The sequence below is a fragment of the Python bivittatus genome, unplaced genomic scaffold (assembly GCF_059951505.1).
Source record: "Python bivittatus isolate LINGU-HERP-01145 unplaced genomic scaffold, Pbiv_v1 ctg000610_np1212, whole genome shotgun sequence".
In the NCBI taxonomy this organism is placed as follows: domain Eukaryota; kingdom Metazoa; phylum Chordata; class Lepidosauria; order Squamata; family Pythonidae; genus Python; species Python bivittatus.
Window position 1 is genome coordinate 5,667,499 of NW_028277088.1, and position 16,674 is coordinate 5,684,172.

The 16,674-nt window shown below is 38.9% G+C and overlaps 1 protein-coding gene across 7 annotated transcripts in view; it reads left to right on the forward strand.

Annotated features, from left to right (window-relative positions):
- LOC103066749 (sodium channel protein type 5 subunit alpha) overlaps positions 1-16,674 on the forward strand; it is a 287,467-nt gene that overhangs the window by 242,387 nt on the left and 28,406 nt on the right. For 6 of the 7 annotated variants that reach the window (XM_088150287.1, XM_088150288.1, XM_088150283.1 and 3 more), the window contains one exon: positions 12,388-12,510. The exons of the other annotated variant lie outside the window; for it this stretch is intronic. In XM_088150287.1, the coding sequence (XP_088006413.1) occupies positions 12,388-12,510 (123 nt within the window). The remainder of the gene's footprint in view (positions 1-12,387; positions 12,511-16,674) is intronic. 7 annotated transcript variants of the gene reach the window in all.

Genomic DNA, 16,674 nt, shown 5'->3' on the forward strand with positions numbered 1-16,674 from the left:
AAGCACGCACCATCAGAACCTTCTGGCAACATGCCAAATCTGATTGCTTTTGCATCTTCCTCTTTCATTTGACTCGAGAATGTTGTTCTTTCATGCTTATGTAGAATTTTGCAAAGCTCTCATACCAAAACTCATACCAAAATAGGAACTTAGGCAGATTCACACCCACCCTTAGTCAGGAGATCCTCTTAGGAAAAGCCCATGTCAAGTACGGTTTGCTTCTCTGAATGCTAAAGCCAATTTGCCTTTTAAATTAACCCTTGCAGCCTCCCCCCCCCCCCCCACTTTAAACCAATTCTATGTCAGAAGAGAGCCAAGACCATTTCATCACTGTGGATTACCAAAGCCAATTCTTCTTGCAAAGCTGGGCATCAGAGAAGCTACAGTAATCCATCAAACAAAGGCTATTTTTGTCCAGTAGAGAATCCCTGAAGGATGTGCTTGGATAATGGACTCTAATACATCTCAAAGGAATGTGCCTCTTCTGCAAAAAGGGAGAAACAATGAAAAAAGCTATGTAAAAGGGGCACATTATTGGTTGTGCAGCAGGCACAAGATGGGAAGGGAAAATGAACAACTAGCCAGAGCATGCAGGGGAAGACAAAGTGTCCCCTGGTTTCTGCTAGTTGTTTACCTGAAGTCATTTCTCTGTTGGGTATCTTTATATCATATTCTTAAAGATAGGTGTGTAAATAAGTTACAGAGCGTGTAAATAATTACCTTGTGGTATTTTTTAAAAGATGACTTCAGATATTAGCTGTATTATTATAATGGCCAATTTCAGAAAATGTTGCCAAATAAACAGCCATTTTTAAAAAATGGGTTGTTATGCTTCCCATCAGGTCTCCATTCTCTTTTCCTCCTTCTCTTGTCTCTTTTCATTCCACATTTGAGCTCTTCATCTAAGGACCTTTTATTTTTAAGGGAGACCAAATACTTTTTTGTTGTGATGCAATTTTTTTTCAAACACTTTTTTTGACACAGACATGTAGAAATCTTGCTTAGAAATGTCATAAAAGAAGAGTTTTAGAATGCAGATCCACCAGTAAAGTGGGGTTCATTTCTGGTCCCTCTCTATGTTGCATGGGCTCAGTATTTAAATTCTGCTGTTATAATATTTTTTTCAACTTCCAAAGTTAGCATTTAAGTTGTGTGCTTGATATGCATACATGTATCCATAAAATATACAATATCTGTATGTGTTAACTTCTAAAACACACATTTTTACATGCAATTTTCTTTAAACTATACATGTGCAATTTAAAAGAACCCTAACATACAGTACATATTTCTGTATGCATTGTTTAGGTAGAGAACATTTAAGTCTACATTTGAATTCAGGAAATGCAAATTAGATTGATTCAACTCTACCGCCCAGAGTCACTTGGATTGAGATAGGCAGCTATAGAAATTTAATAAATTAATAAATAAATTCAAAAGAACATAGGGGAATTTCCCTCATCCTATACAAAGAATTACTGTTTTGATGAAAAGATAACTGTACCAACTATGATAACTCTGCTACTTCATTTTGCAACTAGCAAAATGTGAGTGAGGATGTGTATTTATGAATTAATAGTACTTATATACTGGCTAGAAATTAATGTTCTCTGGGTGGTCAATAATGGCATTTTAATTCATAAAAGTTGGAACATTGAAAGTGTTGAAAATGTATACCACATAAAACACATATATTAACATAAATAAAACTGGTAGCAGTAATAGATGAAGAGAGGAGAGCCAGAGCAAAAACATCTGAAGATTAAAATACCTGGGAAAATAGGTCTTCAGTTTGGGCCCCCAAATCTGTAACCAATACTTTTTTTGCAGCCAAGACTTGCTTGGAAGGACATTTCACAACTGAGGCCCATACCTTGCAGCCTAACCAATAGCCATGTGTTCTGTTGTGTTGTGTTGTGTTGTGCTTTTACTTTTACTTTTTTTTTATTTTATTGTTTTTTGATGGAGGTTCCCAGCAGATGGTAGGTCCTAGTTAGACACTGTATGGGCTCAGAGGCTAAGCAGGGTTGGACTTGGATTGTATGTGGGTGGTAGGCTACAAGGAAACCCCACCCACATGTTGTAAATTAGCATGGGAAGATGCAAGGATAATGAACTTCCTGGAAAAGGGGAGTGAAAAACCATTTCTGTATTGTTGCCAGGAAGACTATGTTTATGTGTATGAAGTCACCAGAATCTGGCTCAAGAGAAACTTCCTTTACACCTGTTCAAAATTTTTGTTTAATCCATAGAAGTTTGTTTCTCATTGGAAAACGGTGTGTCTTTCAGGATGTCTACTTTAAATTTGTAACACTTCAGTTTATCATAGATAAAAGGCCCAAATAGGAGTTTGTAACATTTGCCTGTCATACAGGAAATACCCACAAGTTGAAGCCAAGAAAAAGAGGGAATCTTTGGTACAGTGTTTGGGTAGCTAGTAAGTTAACAACATCTTATTCAGGAATCAAACTGAGTGCCCGCCGTCTGCCAAATCATCTTGAAAATGAAGCTGCCATATGGAGTAAATATACTGATGGCTTGTAATGACTTTAATTGTTTTCTGAATTTCTTTCTCTGGTTGATTAGCAAGATGGAATTTGTGTGGCCTGAGCCATAATTGGGCAATCTGCTATAATCAGTTATTCTCAAACAGCTCTAGCCAGATTCAAAGCATGTCTTTTTTTTTTTTTTTTTTTTGTGGAGCTGTTTTAAAGTCTCTTCTGAAGAGGTATTGAATTTCCTAGTCATCTTTATAATAAGGGGTAGGTGGGGGAAATAACAGAGTGATTCCAGGAAAAATGTGGCATCAAATGCAACAGTAATGATGTATCCACTCTGAAAAAGGTGCCCTTGGAGACTGCTGAGGCAGGGAGACCCAGAGAATTTGGCAAGACACATAGGGTCTCCCCCCCTTTCTCCTTCTAACTAGATGGCAGTTATGTGTGCAACCCCAAAGACAACCTGTAATGCTTGACAAAACACATGTACACAGATGTGCTTTCCTCAGATTCTATTTTATTTTAGACCTAGTGCATTTGAGCTATTGGTGCTATTAGGAGCCAGTTAAAATGCCATGACATCATTTCAGATCTTTTCATGTCCTACTTTTCTTTCCACCAAGTCCATTTTCTAGCAGCAAAGTGGTTTGTGATGACCACAAAAGCAAGCTACACTCAACTGTTTGTTTGTTTTTAAAAAATAGCTTTCAGGGTTTTAAAAATAATAAAATAACCATCAGTTTTAGAAATAATTAGCAGATCAAATAAAATCAGACCAACAGCCAATTAAGATGATAAAAACAAGCATGGATTAAAAGTTAATTGAGTGAATAAGGAGTTATAACATGATGCCTGAGATGGCTTCCCAAATTTGTTTAGGGAAAGGTAGGGAGTAGGGAATGCTTCTAAAAAAAGAATTAATCAGATTAAATAAGAAGTGTTGTTCACTGCGATGCTGGAGAGGAGTGAGCAACCTGCAGGTCTTGAGTTTCCCCTCCAAGCACACATTCTGAAAGTCCCTATGGCAACCCTCCAGGCAAGAGTGTCTGCAGGGGGTGGGGGTTAATAAAAAATGTCAAGATGGTGGGTACAACTGAAGCCCCACCCATTTTTAATGTGCACTGTGCACATCACACACATATAAAAAAGGGCCAGGTTTAGATTGCACAGCTGTATCTGCCAGTTTAAATTTTTTAAAGTTCCCCTATAGACATCTCTGTCCCCAGATCACTCAAAAATGCTAACTCAAAATTCAGTAGCAAAATTTTTCATTACTGTTAATGCAATTTTCCCAACTATGGTGAGGTTTTGGCAAAACAGGAGATTTAATTTATGCATTCTGCTTCTTAACATTCTCCTCCCTTGTTTCAAGATCCAATCTGAGTGTCTTGATGGACACATCCATGTAGTTTGCTTTGCAACAATACAGAAGAGTTTTGCCATTGCCTTCTTCCAGAATGGCAATCTAGCCAATACAGCCTTGGGATTTGAAAACTAACTTGATCCAACCTTGCTTTGTGAGATTAGCCAAGGTCAGAATAATCCTCTAATCTGATTGTAAACTTCTATGAAACCCCAAAGTTGCAATTTTACTTTTTTTTCCTTGCAGGTGACAGCACCTAGGTGACCTTGGCTAGTCCCAGAAAGAGAAGAGAGGAGGGTAAAGTCTCCTCTAAGTTAATTTTTATTCCTGGTGATTTATAAACATGTCCATGTAGCTTTCATGGTAACAATGTAGAAATTGTCAAAGGCTTTCAAGGCCGGAATACGATGGCTGGTGTGGGTCTTCCGGGCTGTGTGGCTGTGTTCTGGAAGTTTTGTTTCCTAACGTTTCCTAATGTAGAAATTGTTTGCCATTACTTTTGGGGCAATGTTTTTTTTCAACTACCCAGTCTAGTTTATAGCCCTGGGATTCTCTGGTGGTCTCTCGTCCAAACAATAACCAGGCCTGATCTGCTTAGCTTCTGAGCCAAAGTAATATCACCTGCTGAAAACCATCCCCAAATCTCAGATATGGGGTATACACTATTATTGTATTTCATCATCACATTGGCTATCACATCCTCTGCTAAGCATGTCACTGGGGGATGGAGAGTGGAGGGAGATGTTGGGCAAATGGTGAAAGTAGCATTGCACTCTCCTGGAACAAGCTCCAAATTAGCTGGTTTGGTGCCTTCTAGTGGTTGCCTGGAGTGTTGCAGCCCAGATCTGGCAGCTCTAAATTTTGGTGGATCGCAATCAGGATCCACAAGAAAATGAGGTGGGAGGAGGTGCAAAATAGATTGTTTAATCACTCATTGAAGCACTGTGATTTTGTCACTAAACAAACACATTCACAATCAGTGACATGAAAAGAAGCATTGACTAATTAGCCTTTTGACAATTCGTATTTCCTGCCAAAATGTTATTAACACCATGTGATTTAACAAAATCTGATGCTGTTCAAGAAAAGTGCTTAATAGTAATTTTCAGCATTTACATACTGTGCTTGATTTTTTTGTCACAGCTGGTAGCAATGGTACTATTTGCTTTAATTAGTTGATGGCTTTGCACTGCCTTCCTTTTGTAACCTGGACAATGCATTTTGCTCCATCTATGAATTTTCCTCTTCTCCAAATCTTTTAAAATACTGCTTAAGGAAGGGTGACATCATTGGTTTGGCCGTAGAGTAGAATGGGATTCTTCAGCTGAACATCACAGATAGATCTGTAGTGTATTATATATGACAGAACCAGTACATTTCTAGCTCAGAGAGTTGGCAGCATGGTGACCAAGGACACATATGCAGAAAAGATGACCATGTGGAGTCCTTGGGGTTCTCTGAGCTTGGTTGTTTTCTTGAAAATGTTTCATTACCCAGCTAGGTAACATCTTCAGTGCTAGAATGGAATGGGGTTTGCTCTCTGTTTATATATTGTGGCATGCCCTGCCAGTGTTGGTGGGGGTGTGGGTTTGGTTTTGTTCTATTTTTTTCTCTGGTAGTTCCTTGATTAAGATATTGTTTACTGCTTGTATGTCTGGTGGTAATCTTGGTGTTAATCTCTGCTTATCTGGGTGATGATTGCTGGTGAGGAGATGTTCTGGTCTTTTGTCTTCCTTTCTATTGTCTCTTTTGAATAGTGGGTAGATGTTGTTTATGTGCCTGTTGATGGCTGCCTTGTCTGAATACCAAGCTTCCAAGAATTCCCTTGCATTTTTGGATTTAGCTTGGTCTAAGATGCTGACAGTTTCCCAGCTGAAACTATGGTTAAATCTGTCCATGTGTTGTGAGATTGAGGAGTTTTCATCATGTCTTCTGACTGCTAGTTGGTATTCATGGATGCACTCTGCAAGCCTTCTGCCTGTCTGTCCTACATAGTGGTTGTTACAGTCCTTACACTGTATGTTGTAGATGACTCCTGTTTTTTCTTCTTGGGCTACTGGGTCATTTGGTTTGCTTAAGATGTTTTGGAGGGCTTTAGTTGGTTTGTGTGCTATGGAGATGCCATGTGGTTGTAACAGTCTGTTGGTAGTTTCTGAGATGTTTCTGATGTATGGCAGTGTGATCCTTTTCATAGCTTGTGTTGGTTGTGTTGTAGTAGGTTGAGTGGTCAGGCACTTTTTGATAAAGTTGTGTGGATATCCATTTTGTTGGAAGATGTTATATAGGTGGTCTGTTTCCTTTTTCTGCTGTTCTGGGTTGCTGCAATGTGTTTGTGTTTGCTTGAATAATGTTCTTACACAGCTCCTCATGTGGGAGCTTGGGTTGTTACTTTGGTAATGGAGTACTTGATTAGTGTGGGTTGTCTTCCGATAGACTTGGGTTTCTAATCTGCTGTTGTTTCCTCTGCTGATGAGGATATCCAGGAAGGGTAGCATGTTGTTGTTTTCTTCCTCTCTGGTGAATTTTATTCCTTCGAAGATGTTGTTGATGGTTTCATGTGTCTTCTCTAGTTGTTCCTTTTTTATTATAACAAATGTGTCATCTACATACCGGATCCATACTTTAGGTTGTATGTGTGGAAGTGGTATAGTTTCTAGGTGTTGCATTACAATCTCTGCTATGAGTCCTGACAGTGGTGATCCCATGAGTGAGCCTCTTTTGTTGGTATATTCACTTATATTGGTAAAAATGACCATGAAGAGAAATTGAAAGAAGAGAAGGAACATCTTTGCAGCCGGCACTTCTCCTTCCATCATAAGACAGCTTTTTCAGGTCAAGATACTGAGTTGCCCCTACATAGGGCTTGCCCAGGTGCAATCATCCAAGTGCTGCTTCGTTTGTTGGGTGCAGATTAGAAATAATAGGAGTCTGTCAGTAACTGTGATGAGTTGAATGCTGAGTTTGTCCAAATGCCAAAAGGAACATAGTTTTTGCTTGTTGGGATATTAAGCAGCAATTCTTCATGTAGCTTAAAGTTAAGTCACCATCCATGACCAACAAAAATGTTCACAAAGCCATGAGAATCTGAAACAGGTGGGCCCAAAGCATCAACATACCCAGGAATACAGAAGCTGTGCAATGCAAGACAAAGAAGATAGTAAGGGTATGAGAATATTTACCAGTTCTACTACCCCTCTTTTCCACATAACTGTCATTGTCATTAATTAATATCACAGTGTCCGGTGAGGACCCTGAAGAAGAGAGTGAGAGCTATCCCAAGGCTACCCAGATAGATTAATATCTGATACTGGGCCTGAAGCTGCATCAGTTTGATTTAAATCAAATAATATTTGATCCAAATGTGAATTAATTGTGGGACCCAATGTCTAGAGAGATAAGACTCCCACTAGGACTCCTGAGTCCAAATCTAATGGGCCTTGCCTTCTCATTGTGGGGCATTGTCACATCACAAGACTCCACCATTGGAATGCATTGCAGATTATTAAGTGCTACATAAATTTTTGCAGAAGTAAATGAAACTGCAGGATGGATAATTTAAGGAAATATTTCAAGGTGTGCCCCTTAAAGATTACTTCTACCTGTCTGGAAACATTTGTTCATGTATTTCCCACTTTTCTAACACTGATGATCATCTTTGATAATCATATGGATACATGCAGTGCATCTGTGTATTGGAAGAAATACTTACCAATGTGGCCACAAAGTTAGGCTGTGGGTAAAGGCTGTTTTTTACTTACTTTTGGATGTCTGGATTTTTTTATTGACCTTTACTACCAGAACTTATAAAAATAGTTGTCTTTGACTCTTGCTTGCTAAAGTGAAAAACAACTTCAGAGGAAAATGAAGATTTGGTGAGAGTTGCTAAAGTTGCATAAGGATTGAATGGCCTCCTAGTGCTGTGCCTAGGAGAAATAGGAGTTATACAACCTATCACCTCAAACAAAACCATCCAAATTACACTTTCCACTGTTGAGTGGCTTTAACAGCCAGCAATGTCCATGACATGTGACATTATTCAAAGCGATCTTGAAAAGTTAAAGAAACGGGCTGGAAATTACAGAATCACATTTATCAGAGACAACTGCAAAGTCCTTGATTTAGAAAATAGATATGAAATGTACTAGTATAGAGTGGTAGAGTTGCTGGCTTTCTAAGATGTTTCTAAGATCTTTGTGTAAAAGATCTTGGAATAGTAGCCAATTAGAAGCTGAATATAGGAGACCAGGTGTAGTGCAGCTGCAAAAAAGGCAAGTGCAGTTTTAGACTGCATAATCAGATATGTAATTTCCAAATCACAAGAAGAAACTGTTCCACTTGGTTCTGTTTTTGTCAGGCCCAGCCCAAAAACTACAGGGAAACAGTCCAACTGAGTTCAGTTCCATATATTGCTTCTATAGACTACCCAGCAACTAGTGGATATACCCTGCGAGAGTTTAGAGAGTGGCTATTCTAAACCTCTTATACTTTCCATGTTCCTGCTCCGGACTGTGGAGTGGAATGCACCCCCTCCTTCCTGAGAACAATCACCACATCAATTACTGTGTCCACTTCTGGACATACATTTAAAGAAAGATTTAAGCAAGCTGCAACAGGTTCAGAGAAGGGCAAGGAGGATGATCAAGGGAACCAAAGCAGCATTGTGAAGAGAGATTGAATGAGCTGGGCATGTTTAGGCTTGAGAAGAAAAGAGTGAATAGGGGAATATGCTAGCTTCCATCCATATCCAAAAGGGTATCACAGAAGAAGGGCAAAATCTGAAAGGCCAAAGAACAAGAAAGAAGAATCTGATTAGTAGAATATTAAGGAAATAAATTCTAACAATAACAGTTGGACAGTGGAATCAATTAATCAGAGAGTTGGTAGGCTCCCCTTCATGTGTTCAAGGGAAGACTGGATAGCCAATTGTTGGGGATGGTTTATTTTAGGTTCCTGCACTGAGCAAGCGGTTGGACTCAATAACTTTAATGACTTTTTCTAACTCTAGGAATTCCATGTTTCTATGGTCAACCGTTACACTAATCTGCATCTTGTCTCAAATTCCTTTTTTCACACCTAGCAATGAGTGTGCTAGAAAAAAAATGTCACTTGCCTCTTTTGTCTGATAATGTCTAACAGTAACTCTGCCACAAAAGTTCAGGTGAGAAGGAAAATGTAATCAGATAAGGAAGCCTGTAAGGACAGTCTTCTGTAGGAAAAGGAATGTTATAATTAACTAATGGCCTTTGCCAGCTGAACAACTACTTTGCTTTCTTAGAAGATTAAATTCATTGGTTTCTCCAGTGGCATAAAACAAGTTCTGTAAATATAGGAGACTTCTATCCTTAAGAAATGAGCTGGAATTCCAACTTTATTATGGAGATCTCAGAAGTTCTGTAATGGAAACTTCCATGGAATGACATTTCAGCAGGAGGAGATTATGGGTGTGATATTCAGAGGAAGAGAAAGGATCAAAGAGATGCACTGAAAGAAGCAAGTCTTAACAATTTGTGTTGAGTCAATCAAAGGGGAAGTGGGTGGGCAAAAGTCTTATTAAAAAATACTGATATTCACTTTTCTCTAGTTGCTCAAGACAGTGAGCTTAGGTTTTGAAAGCTGCCTGTTTTTGTTTTTAAGCCCACCTCAGGTCACATTTAATCAAGCCCACAACACAAGACTAAGCTGTTAGAATTTCTCCTACAAACACAATTTAGCAAGAAGAAACGAAATACCTTCAAAATCAACAGCAAGTGATGCAGACAGCTTGTTTCAACCCATGGAAAGTCTCTTGTTTCTCAAGACATTGCCAATCAGACAACCCTTTATAATGAATTTTTGGAACAGACATCTAGTATAGTCTAAATTTGTCATCAGGGCAATAACACCACTGGTGCATTTGAAGTACTGGTCACCAGAATAGACACCATCTTCATCCCAAAGAAAGACTTGAATCCCAAGTTTGCCTGGAAAGAAGACTCCTGTGGGCCTTGGAAGTGTGCTACCTTAACAAACTACTTCAATCCATTATTGAAGATGCTAATGTTGTATAGAAGCTTACTAGAGGCTCACCAAATTGATCAGTATCTGAGTGACCAGTTTAGCTTCATTATTCATTATGACATCTTGCATGGTGTCCACCAGTTTTTAAATAGGGAGGAAGAGAAGAAAATTGGCATGCTGCAAAGCAAAATACCAGCCTTAAACATGATCTTTATTTCCAAGAATGCCTCTGAGTCCTACATGACTCCCAAAGGCATTTTTAGAAAATAAAAATCAATGCTGTAGTTGGTGCTTTGCTTAGAAAGGTGCCTACCAGCCCCCCAAAAGCCATGGAGAACCTGCAAGTTGGCCAGTGAGGTCTTGTCAAGCTAGAGGAGATGGCAGGGGACAATCTTACCAGTTTGCTTTTAGGGAAATGGGTGTTTTGTGACTGACCCTTATGGTAGGCATTTTATATGCATGTTCATATTGGAAAATGTTTTCAAAACTTTAAATGTGTCCACTGAACTAAAAAAGGTGGGAATTCCTGTGCTAGATGGACAGATTGTATGATGTGGTATAAGGCAGCTTCCATTGTTTATTTTTTTATTTAATCAAGACTCTGTGGAAATAAGAGTAGGTAGGCATTCCTTCTACTTTCTTCTTTGTACTTCATCATTTGAAATGTGCCCTCCCCACCCCAGCCAGTAAATTGGCTTATGGTCCTACCCCAAGTTTTAGACACAAAAAGAGCAGTTATATGAGGAACTAACATAAGAACTGTCTTGCCAATCTTGAGCAACAAGCTTTCCCATATGTTGTGCTGAAAAATAATAATTGCCTGTCTTATTTTACATTCTTGATGCAAGCAAAGAAAACGTATTTATTAAAGAAAGCTGAAAACAGCCATAAACCATCTGGGACAGATACTAATTCCCTTACTTCATTGGTGGAAATAGAGCAACATGCTAATGAAGTCCAACATGCTAGTTTTATTTTCCTTCTTTCTTTCCTTCTTCCTTGGTAAACCAAACTTCTATCTATAATAACTGAGATGCATTCCAGCAACCATTTTCCTCCAATATACTTCAGCAATGCTGTAGTAGACATCATGTACAGCTGTCTGCATAAGAGTATTATACAAGATGCCTTCTCAGACTCTTCTTGATCAAATAGATTCCCAAGTGCTCTGACAATGGTTGCTGTCATTCTACAGATCCTAATAATGCCTGGTTCCTTCCATCTGACTATCTCAAGTGTGGGAGTAGTTCTAACAAAAGACTGGGTTCTCCTAACCATCATGCAATATTATGAAAGAGAGGGCAAACTTGTCCTCTGTTGTTATTAAGGGCAAGACAAGAACCAAAGGAGTGAGATTTAAAGAAAAGGAACTCCAGACTGAATAGTAAGAAGAGATTCTTGATGGTCAACAGTTGTTAAGCAGTGGAATGTTCTGCCTAGAACTGGGTCCCTCACGGGGCTTTTAAAGTTGGATGGCTACCTGTTCGGGTGGTTTAGTAGATCCCTGCACTGAGGAGGGAGTTGGACTAGGTGACTTCTAAGATCCCTTCTTCCAACTCATATATTCTATGATTCTAAGAAAGGGAGGTAAGCACAGAAGAATTGCCATTCTGCTTGCAATGACAGCAACTGTGAAATTGCCTGACAAAGAGCATAGTGTGCGGCCCATCTGACATTTCCCATTTGACTAGAGCTGAGCTAAAACTCCCCACCACCACCTCACTTCCACAGCCCACCTTTCCAGGCTGCAAAGCAGAAGAGTAATTTGGCAATGGGGGGGGGGCAGATTTGGGTGTAAGTTGAGAAATGTTCAAAGGGTAGGTTGTTGGGACACACTATTGTAGTGGCACCATTTTTCTCTCTCTTCCACTCTTTTTCTAAAAACAATTTGGCCAGAAGTAATGATCCACCTGCCTCGTAAGTGGCTATGTCTCCTACTGTGTCTCCCTTGGAATCATGTTAGGTTAGGTTATTGCCAGAGGGTTGCTGGAGAGAGATTATGGCACCTTCCATATTGCCATTTGCCCTATCACTACACTCTGCAGATGTCTCATTTTTTCCCCCCATTTCCATCAAAATCAATTTGTCTCCCTCTCTTTTTTCCCCAATGGCTCCAATTTTCAATTTAAAAAAAAATCTCAAGCAGAACTTTCTTCCCAGCCTTAATTCTGCCACCCAGTTCACTCTTAGTTTCCTTCCTTCCTTCCTTCCTTCCTTCCTTCCTTCCTTCCTTCCTTCCTTCCTTCCTTCCTTCCTTCCTTCCTTCCTTCCTTCTTTTCTAGAAATGAGCTGGGGAGAAATGACTTTATTAGAAGTATAATTTGATATTTATTACAAACTTAACCCAATTTGTTCACAATCCACATCCATGCTGCCTTGAAATGATTGAAATCTATCCTGGTTATTGGAACCTTTCCGTAGGGTACTATTCACTCCCCTTTACTGTCTTTTTTTTTTCTCTCTTTCTTTTAAAAATCCTGTTGTTGCTTATCTTGAACAATAATTTCAAATTCCATTCAATCTGCACAGATTTCAGTTATTTGCCAGATAGCTACAATTCTCGGTTATGACCACCTGGCTGCTATGAAATCTCTGAGGACACTGAGGGCCTTGAGGCCCCTCCGAGCCTTGTCCCGGTTTGAAAGCATAAGGGTAAGGGTTGATACCTTTCCGTGTCTATGCAGTGTGTTCCTCTAAAATAACAATCACCTTCTCTCTTTCTTGCAGGGAACAGGCTATCAAGCACTTGGCTTAAGGTGCTACAAACATGGCAGCTCCATTTTCGAATCAGTGCAAACTGCATAATTTTTAGGGAAAGATTCTTCCAGGGAGGTTAGGTTAGATTCCGTGGCAACAGCAATGTTGCAGGCACTGTGGGGGTGATGGGTATGTGGGTATAATGTGTGGGTGCGTATGTGTGTGCGTGTGTATGTATGAGTAAATGAGTGGGGAAATTATATATATATATATGTATGTATGTATGTATGTATGTATGTATGTATGTAAATTTGGCGGCATCAGCAGCATACTTTTTGAAAAGGTTAATAAATGATTGGGTCCTATACATGATAAAGCCATTCATCTTAAAAGTACAAAATTATAGTGTTTGCATAATCTAATAATGGGGATGGTGCCTACATCTCTACTGCTTCTTTTCAGCTGGAGAAAAAAAAAGGGAAAACTAGTTTTGTGCTTCAAGAACTGACTGTCCACGCTGGACTTTCTTGTCTCTCTTTTGGCCAAACATTGACATCTTTGGAACTCAATGTGCTCACCTAGAGGGAAAGGGATCAAAATTAGGTGGGAATTCCAGCCAGATTGATGTCATCATATCACTTGACAGTTCCTAATTCTTAGGTTTCATTTTGCATTGGAAATCAATAGCTCTGTGTCCTGGAAAAAATATTTCGGTAGGTGCTGCTTCCCCCTATTTGTCCTGTGAGTTAATGGTGCATTTCCCTCCAATTTAGGCTCTTGCTTCATCAATCAATTAACCGGGTTTATCTTTACAGGTGCATATCCAAAGAAGAGAAGCTGAATGGTAGGACTTTTGCTAATAGTTTGGACTTCTCCATTTTGTGTCTCCCTTCAGGTCTCATTAATAAGCCTCATAGCTAATACTCTTGGATACTCCGAAATGGGTCCCATTAAATCCCTTAGGACCCTCAGAGCTCTGAGGCCTTTAAGAGCACTCTCACGATTTGAAGGGATGAGGGTAAGACTTCAATTTCAAAACAACAACAACTACTACAAGACCCATCAGCAGAGCCTCTCTGTCCATGAGCATCCTGCAGCATGCTGTGAGGCCCTTCCTCCATCCCACCATCTGTGTGTTTGTTGTCTTTTTGTTCTCATTTTTCATGCCAGGCTTTATGTAAAATGATTGGCGCTGATCTTGTACCCCGCAGTGGACCTCTCTCTCCTCCTCCTCTTCTTGCTGCTGCTGCTAAAAATTAGACCGCTTGCTTGTGGAAGTATCTTTGGCTTGGACTGATCCCTTCTTTGGTGGATTCTGTTTCATGTCTTGTTTACGGAGAACCTGACATCTGGTTGACAATCAAACCTCAATTAGGACGACTTCCACTCATCTCCCCTGTCTCTTATTTTCCTTTTTAAAATTTTGCACTGTCCTTTGAAACAAAATTTTCCCAAGATGGTTTGCAAGCATTTAAACTTCACAGTTTAAATTAAAAATACACACGAGATAAACAATCAAAGCAGGAAAATGCTGAAACAAGCTCTGTTAAAAGGCTCCATTACATCATACAATGTTACTATATAAATATATTGGAAAGTTGGAAGAATAAAAACATAAATAAATACATAAATAAATAGGCATACTTTTTGGGGGGAAGGCATTCAAGAAGTGGGGAGCCACCACAAAGAAGGTCCTGCTCCTGGGCCACCATCTGATATGCTTCAGCCTTCAAGGCTCTGAGTTCTTAGAATTAAAGTAGGAACATGAGAGGAGAGGCGTTCCATCGATATTGTAGTCCTGAAATGGCTGAGGGACCAGGATATTTCTTTTCTTTTTTTTAAATAAGAACTTTATTAACTTATAAAAAACATAAGGATAAGAGCAGACAAGAACTAATAATCGAGAAGAAAAGTAGAGAGCAAGAAGTTAGAAATAGAGTACAAAAATGTTGGAAAATAGAGAAAAGGAAGAGAAATAAATACAAAAAGAATAACTTCCGACTTCTTATACAGCAGATGTAGATGCATCATATAATAACCTCTTACTCTAAAACTATTTCTTGACATACATATTTTGTATAATCTATTAATTTAACTAGTCATCAAATCCATATATCATAATTTCATTTTTTTTCTGTCTCCTGCAAAAAGTCCAAAAGAGGGACCAGAATATTTCTGAGTCACCCTTTATCCCAGAGATAGAGCAGATTAATACTTTACCATCTGAACACAGATACTAAATAGCAAGACTGATGCATGATCAGTCTTTCTGTGTCTGTGCTCATGGTATTAAATGGCTAAATTTTCTCACAGCAGGAAACCACTGTGTTCAGTGAAAACAAAATAAAACAGGTTGCTGCTAATCCATTGATTTAAGAGAAACCCAACCCCTGAAATATATGTGCAGAAAATAGTCATGAAATAAAAAACTCTGTATATATTTTGCCTTTTGGTTTCCAAACACTTTGGAGCCCATGCTAAGCATGTCAAACATATGAAGCAGTTTTCATTTATGTATTAATATTGGCAGGGTAGTGCTTTAGCATCAGTAACACTTTTAGGTGATACCCATAGATTAAATATTTAAATAAAATATGGCTGAAATGTCACAAGATTGCCAAACCTCATAGGATTTTGGTATTCTCGTTAGGATCTTGTGAGATCTCAGAGGTGAAATCACTAAAATCTTACAAAATGTTGGGCCCCATTTATGATGTTTAATGACTCCTGCTATTTTAAATTTACAGGAAAAACTATGTAGGAAGGTAGATATACTAAAAGGTATAGAGCTTCCTGTACCATAAATAGGAATACAGTAGGTGATTCACAATGAACCATTTTTTGGTTTCCTAATCTGGGTAGATTTAAACTTGACTTGGTTTAGGAAAGTAAATCAAAAGCAAAAAAATGTATGTGTATGTGTGTGTGAATATTACACACCCATACATTTACGAAAGTTAAACAAAGCAACTTAAAATAATCCAAGCGCTAGGAAGTTCAGCTTTCATTTTTTTTAAAAAAATTAAAAACTAGAAAACAGATTTTAAAAGGACAGGGGTATCTGTTTGACGTAATATTCTTTTACTTGAGTAGAAGAAAGGCAATAAGTTTGAATGCTGAAAAGCCTCCATTTTGGATGTGGCTATCAACTGCTTTTACTAGTCATTCTGAATTCATACCATCAGCTGGCCTGTATGTCATTTTAAAATGAGGATTCACAACTTGATCTGTGCCTCACTGTTTTGTTTTTTTAACTGCAGTCCTTCTCACCTCTTTGGTATTCGTAATACCATGGTACAGATAAATCCATACCTTCTCCTTAAATCTCTCCCCAGCTTCACCTAATTCATCACATCAGCCCACCACTGTAGACTTTACCTGAAATGTTAGTTACAACTTCAGGCCACTAAAAGCTGGTTCTCGGCTGTTTAAAAGCCATCTGCCTGGGATGCTTTAATTGGATGTCTACCCTAAGCAGGGGTTTTAACACGATGGCCCATATAGCCCATTCTAACTCTGATGATCTATAATTTTAAAGAACTAGGAGTTGACCACAAGGTTTTGTAAGCTTTCCTTCAGAAATTCACCCATACATCTCTGCAACCAGACACGGACACCAACATGACAAAGCCTGCATTACAACATGGCAGTGTTTTGTCACTTGCTCCCCTTCCCCACCCTTGTAGTCACCCATTAATTTCTATCTCTTTTACAAATTCCTCCAGCATTGATTATGCTACTAACTTAAACTTCTTAACCATGGTAGCCTCAGCTCCCGTAATTCAGAACAGAGAAGATTATGGGACCTGAAATCTAACACATCTGAAAAGATTCAGGTTGAGGAAGGCTCACATAACAAGAGCTAATCATGATGAATGCAAACTCTACTTTAGTATTGATTATTTCCCATCTTTACAACCTGCTGTGAAAGGCAAAGGGCTGACTGAACACAATCTTTCTCTTTGGATGAATCCTGGTAAAGGGAGGCCTGGATTAGTCATACTTTGCTGGGTCTTCCATCTTTTCCACGGCTGCTGTTTGCCTTTCCTGTTTCATTGCATATGTAGCCATATCATTGCATAGGTCATGTATGCATGTTTGCCCTCGGACAATTGCTCA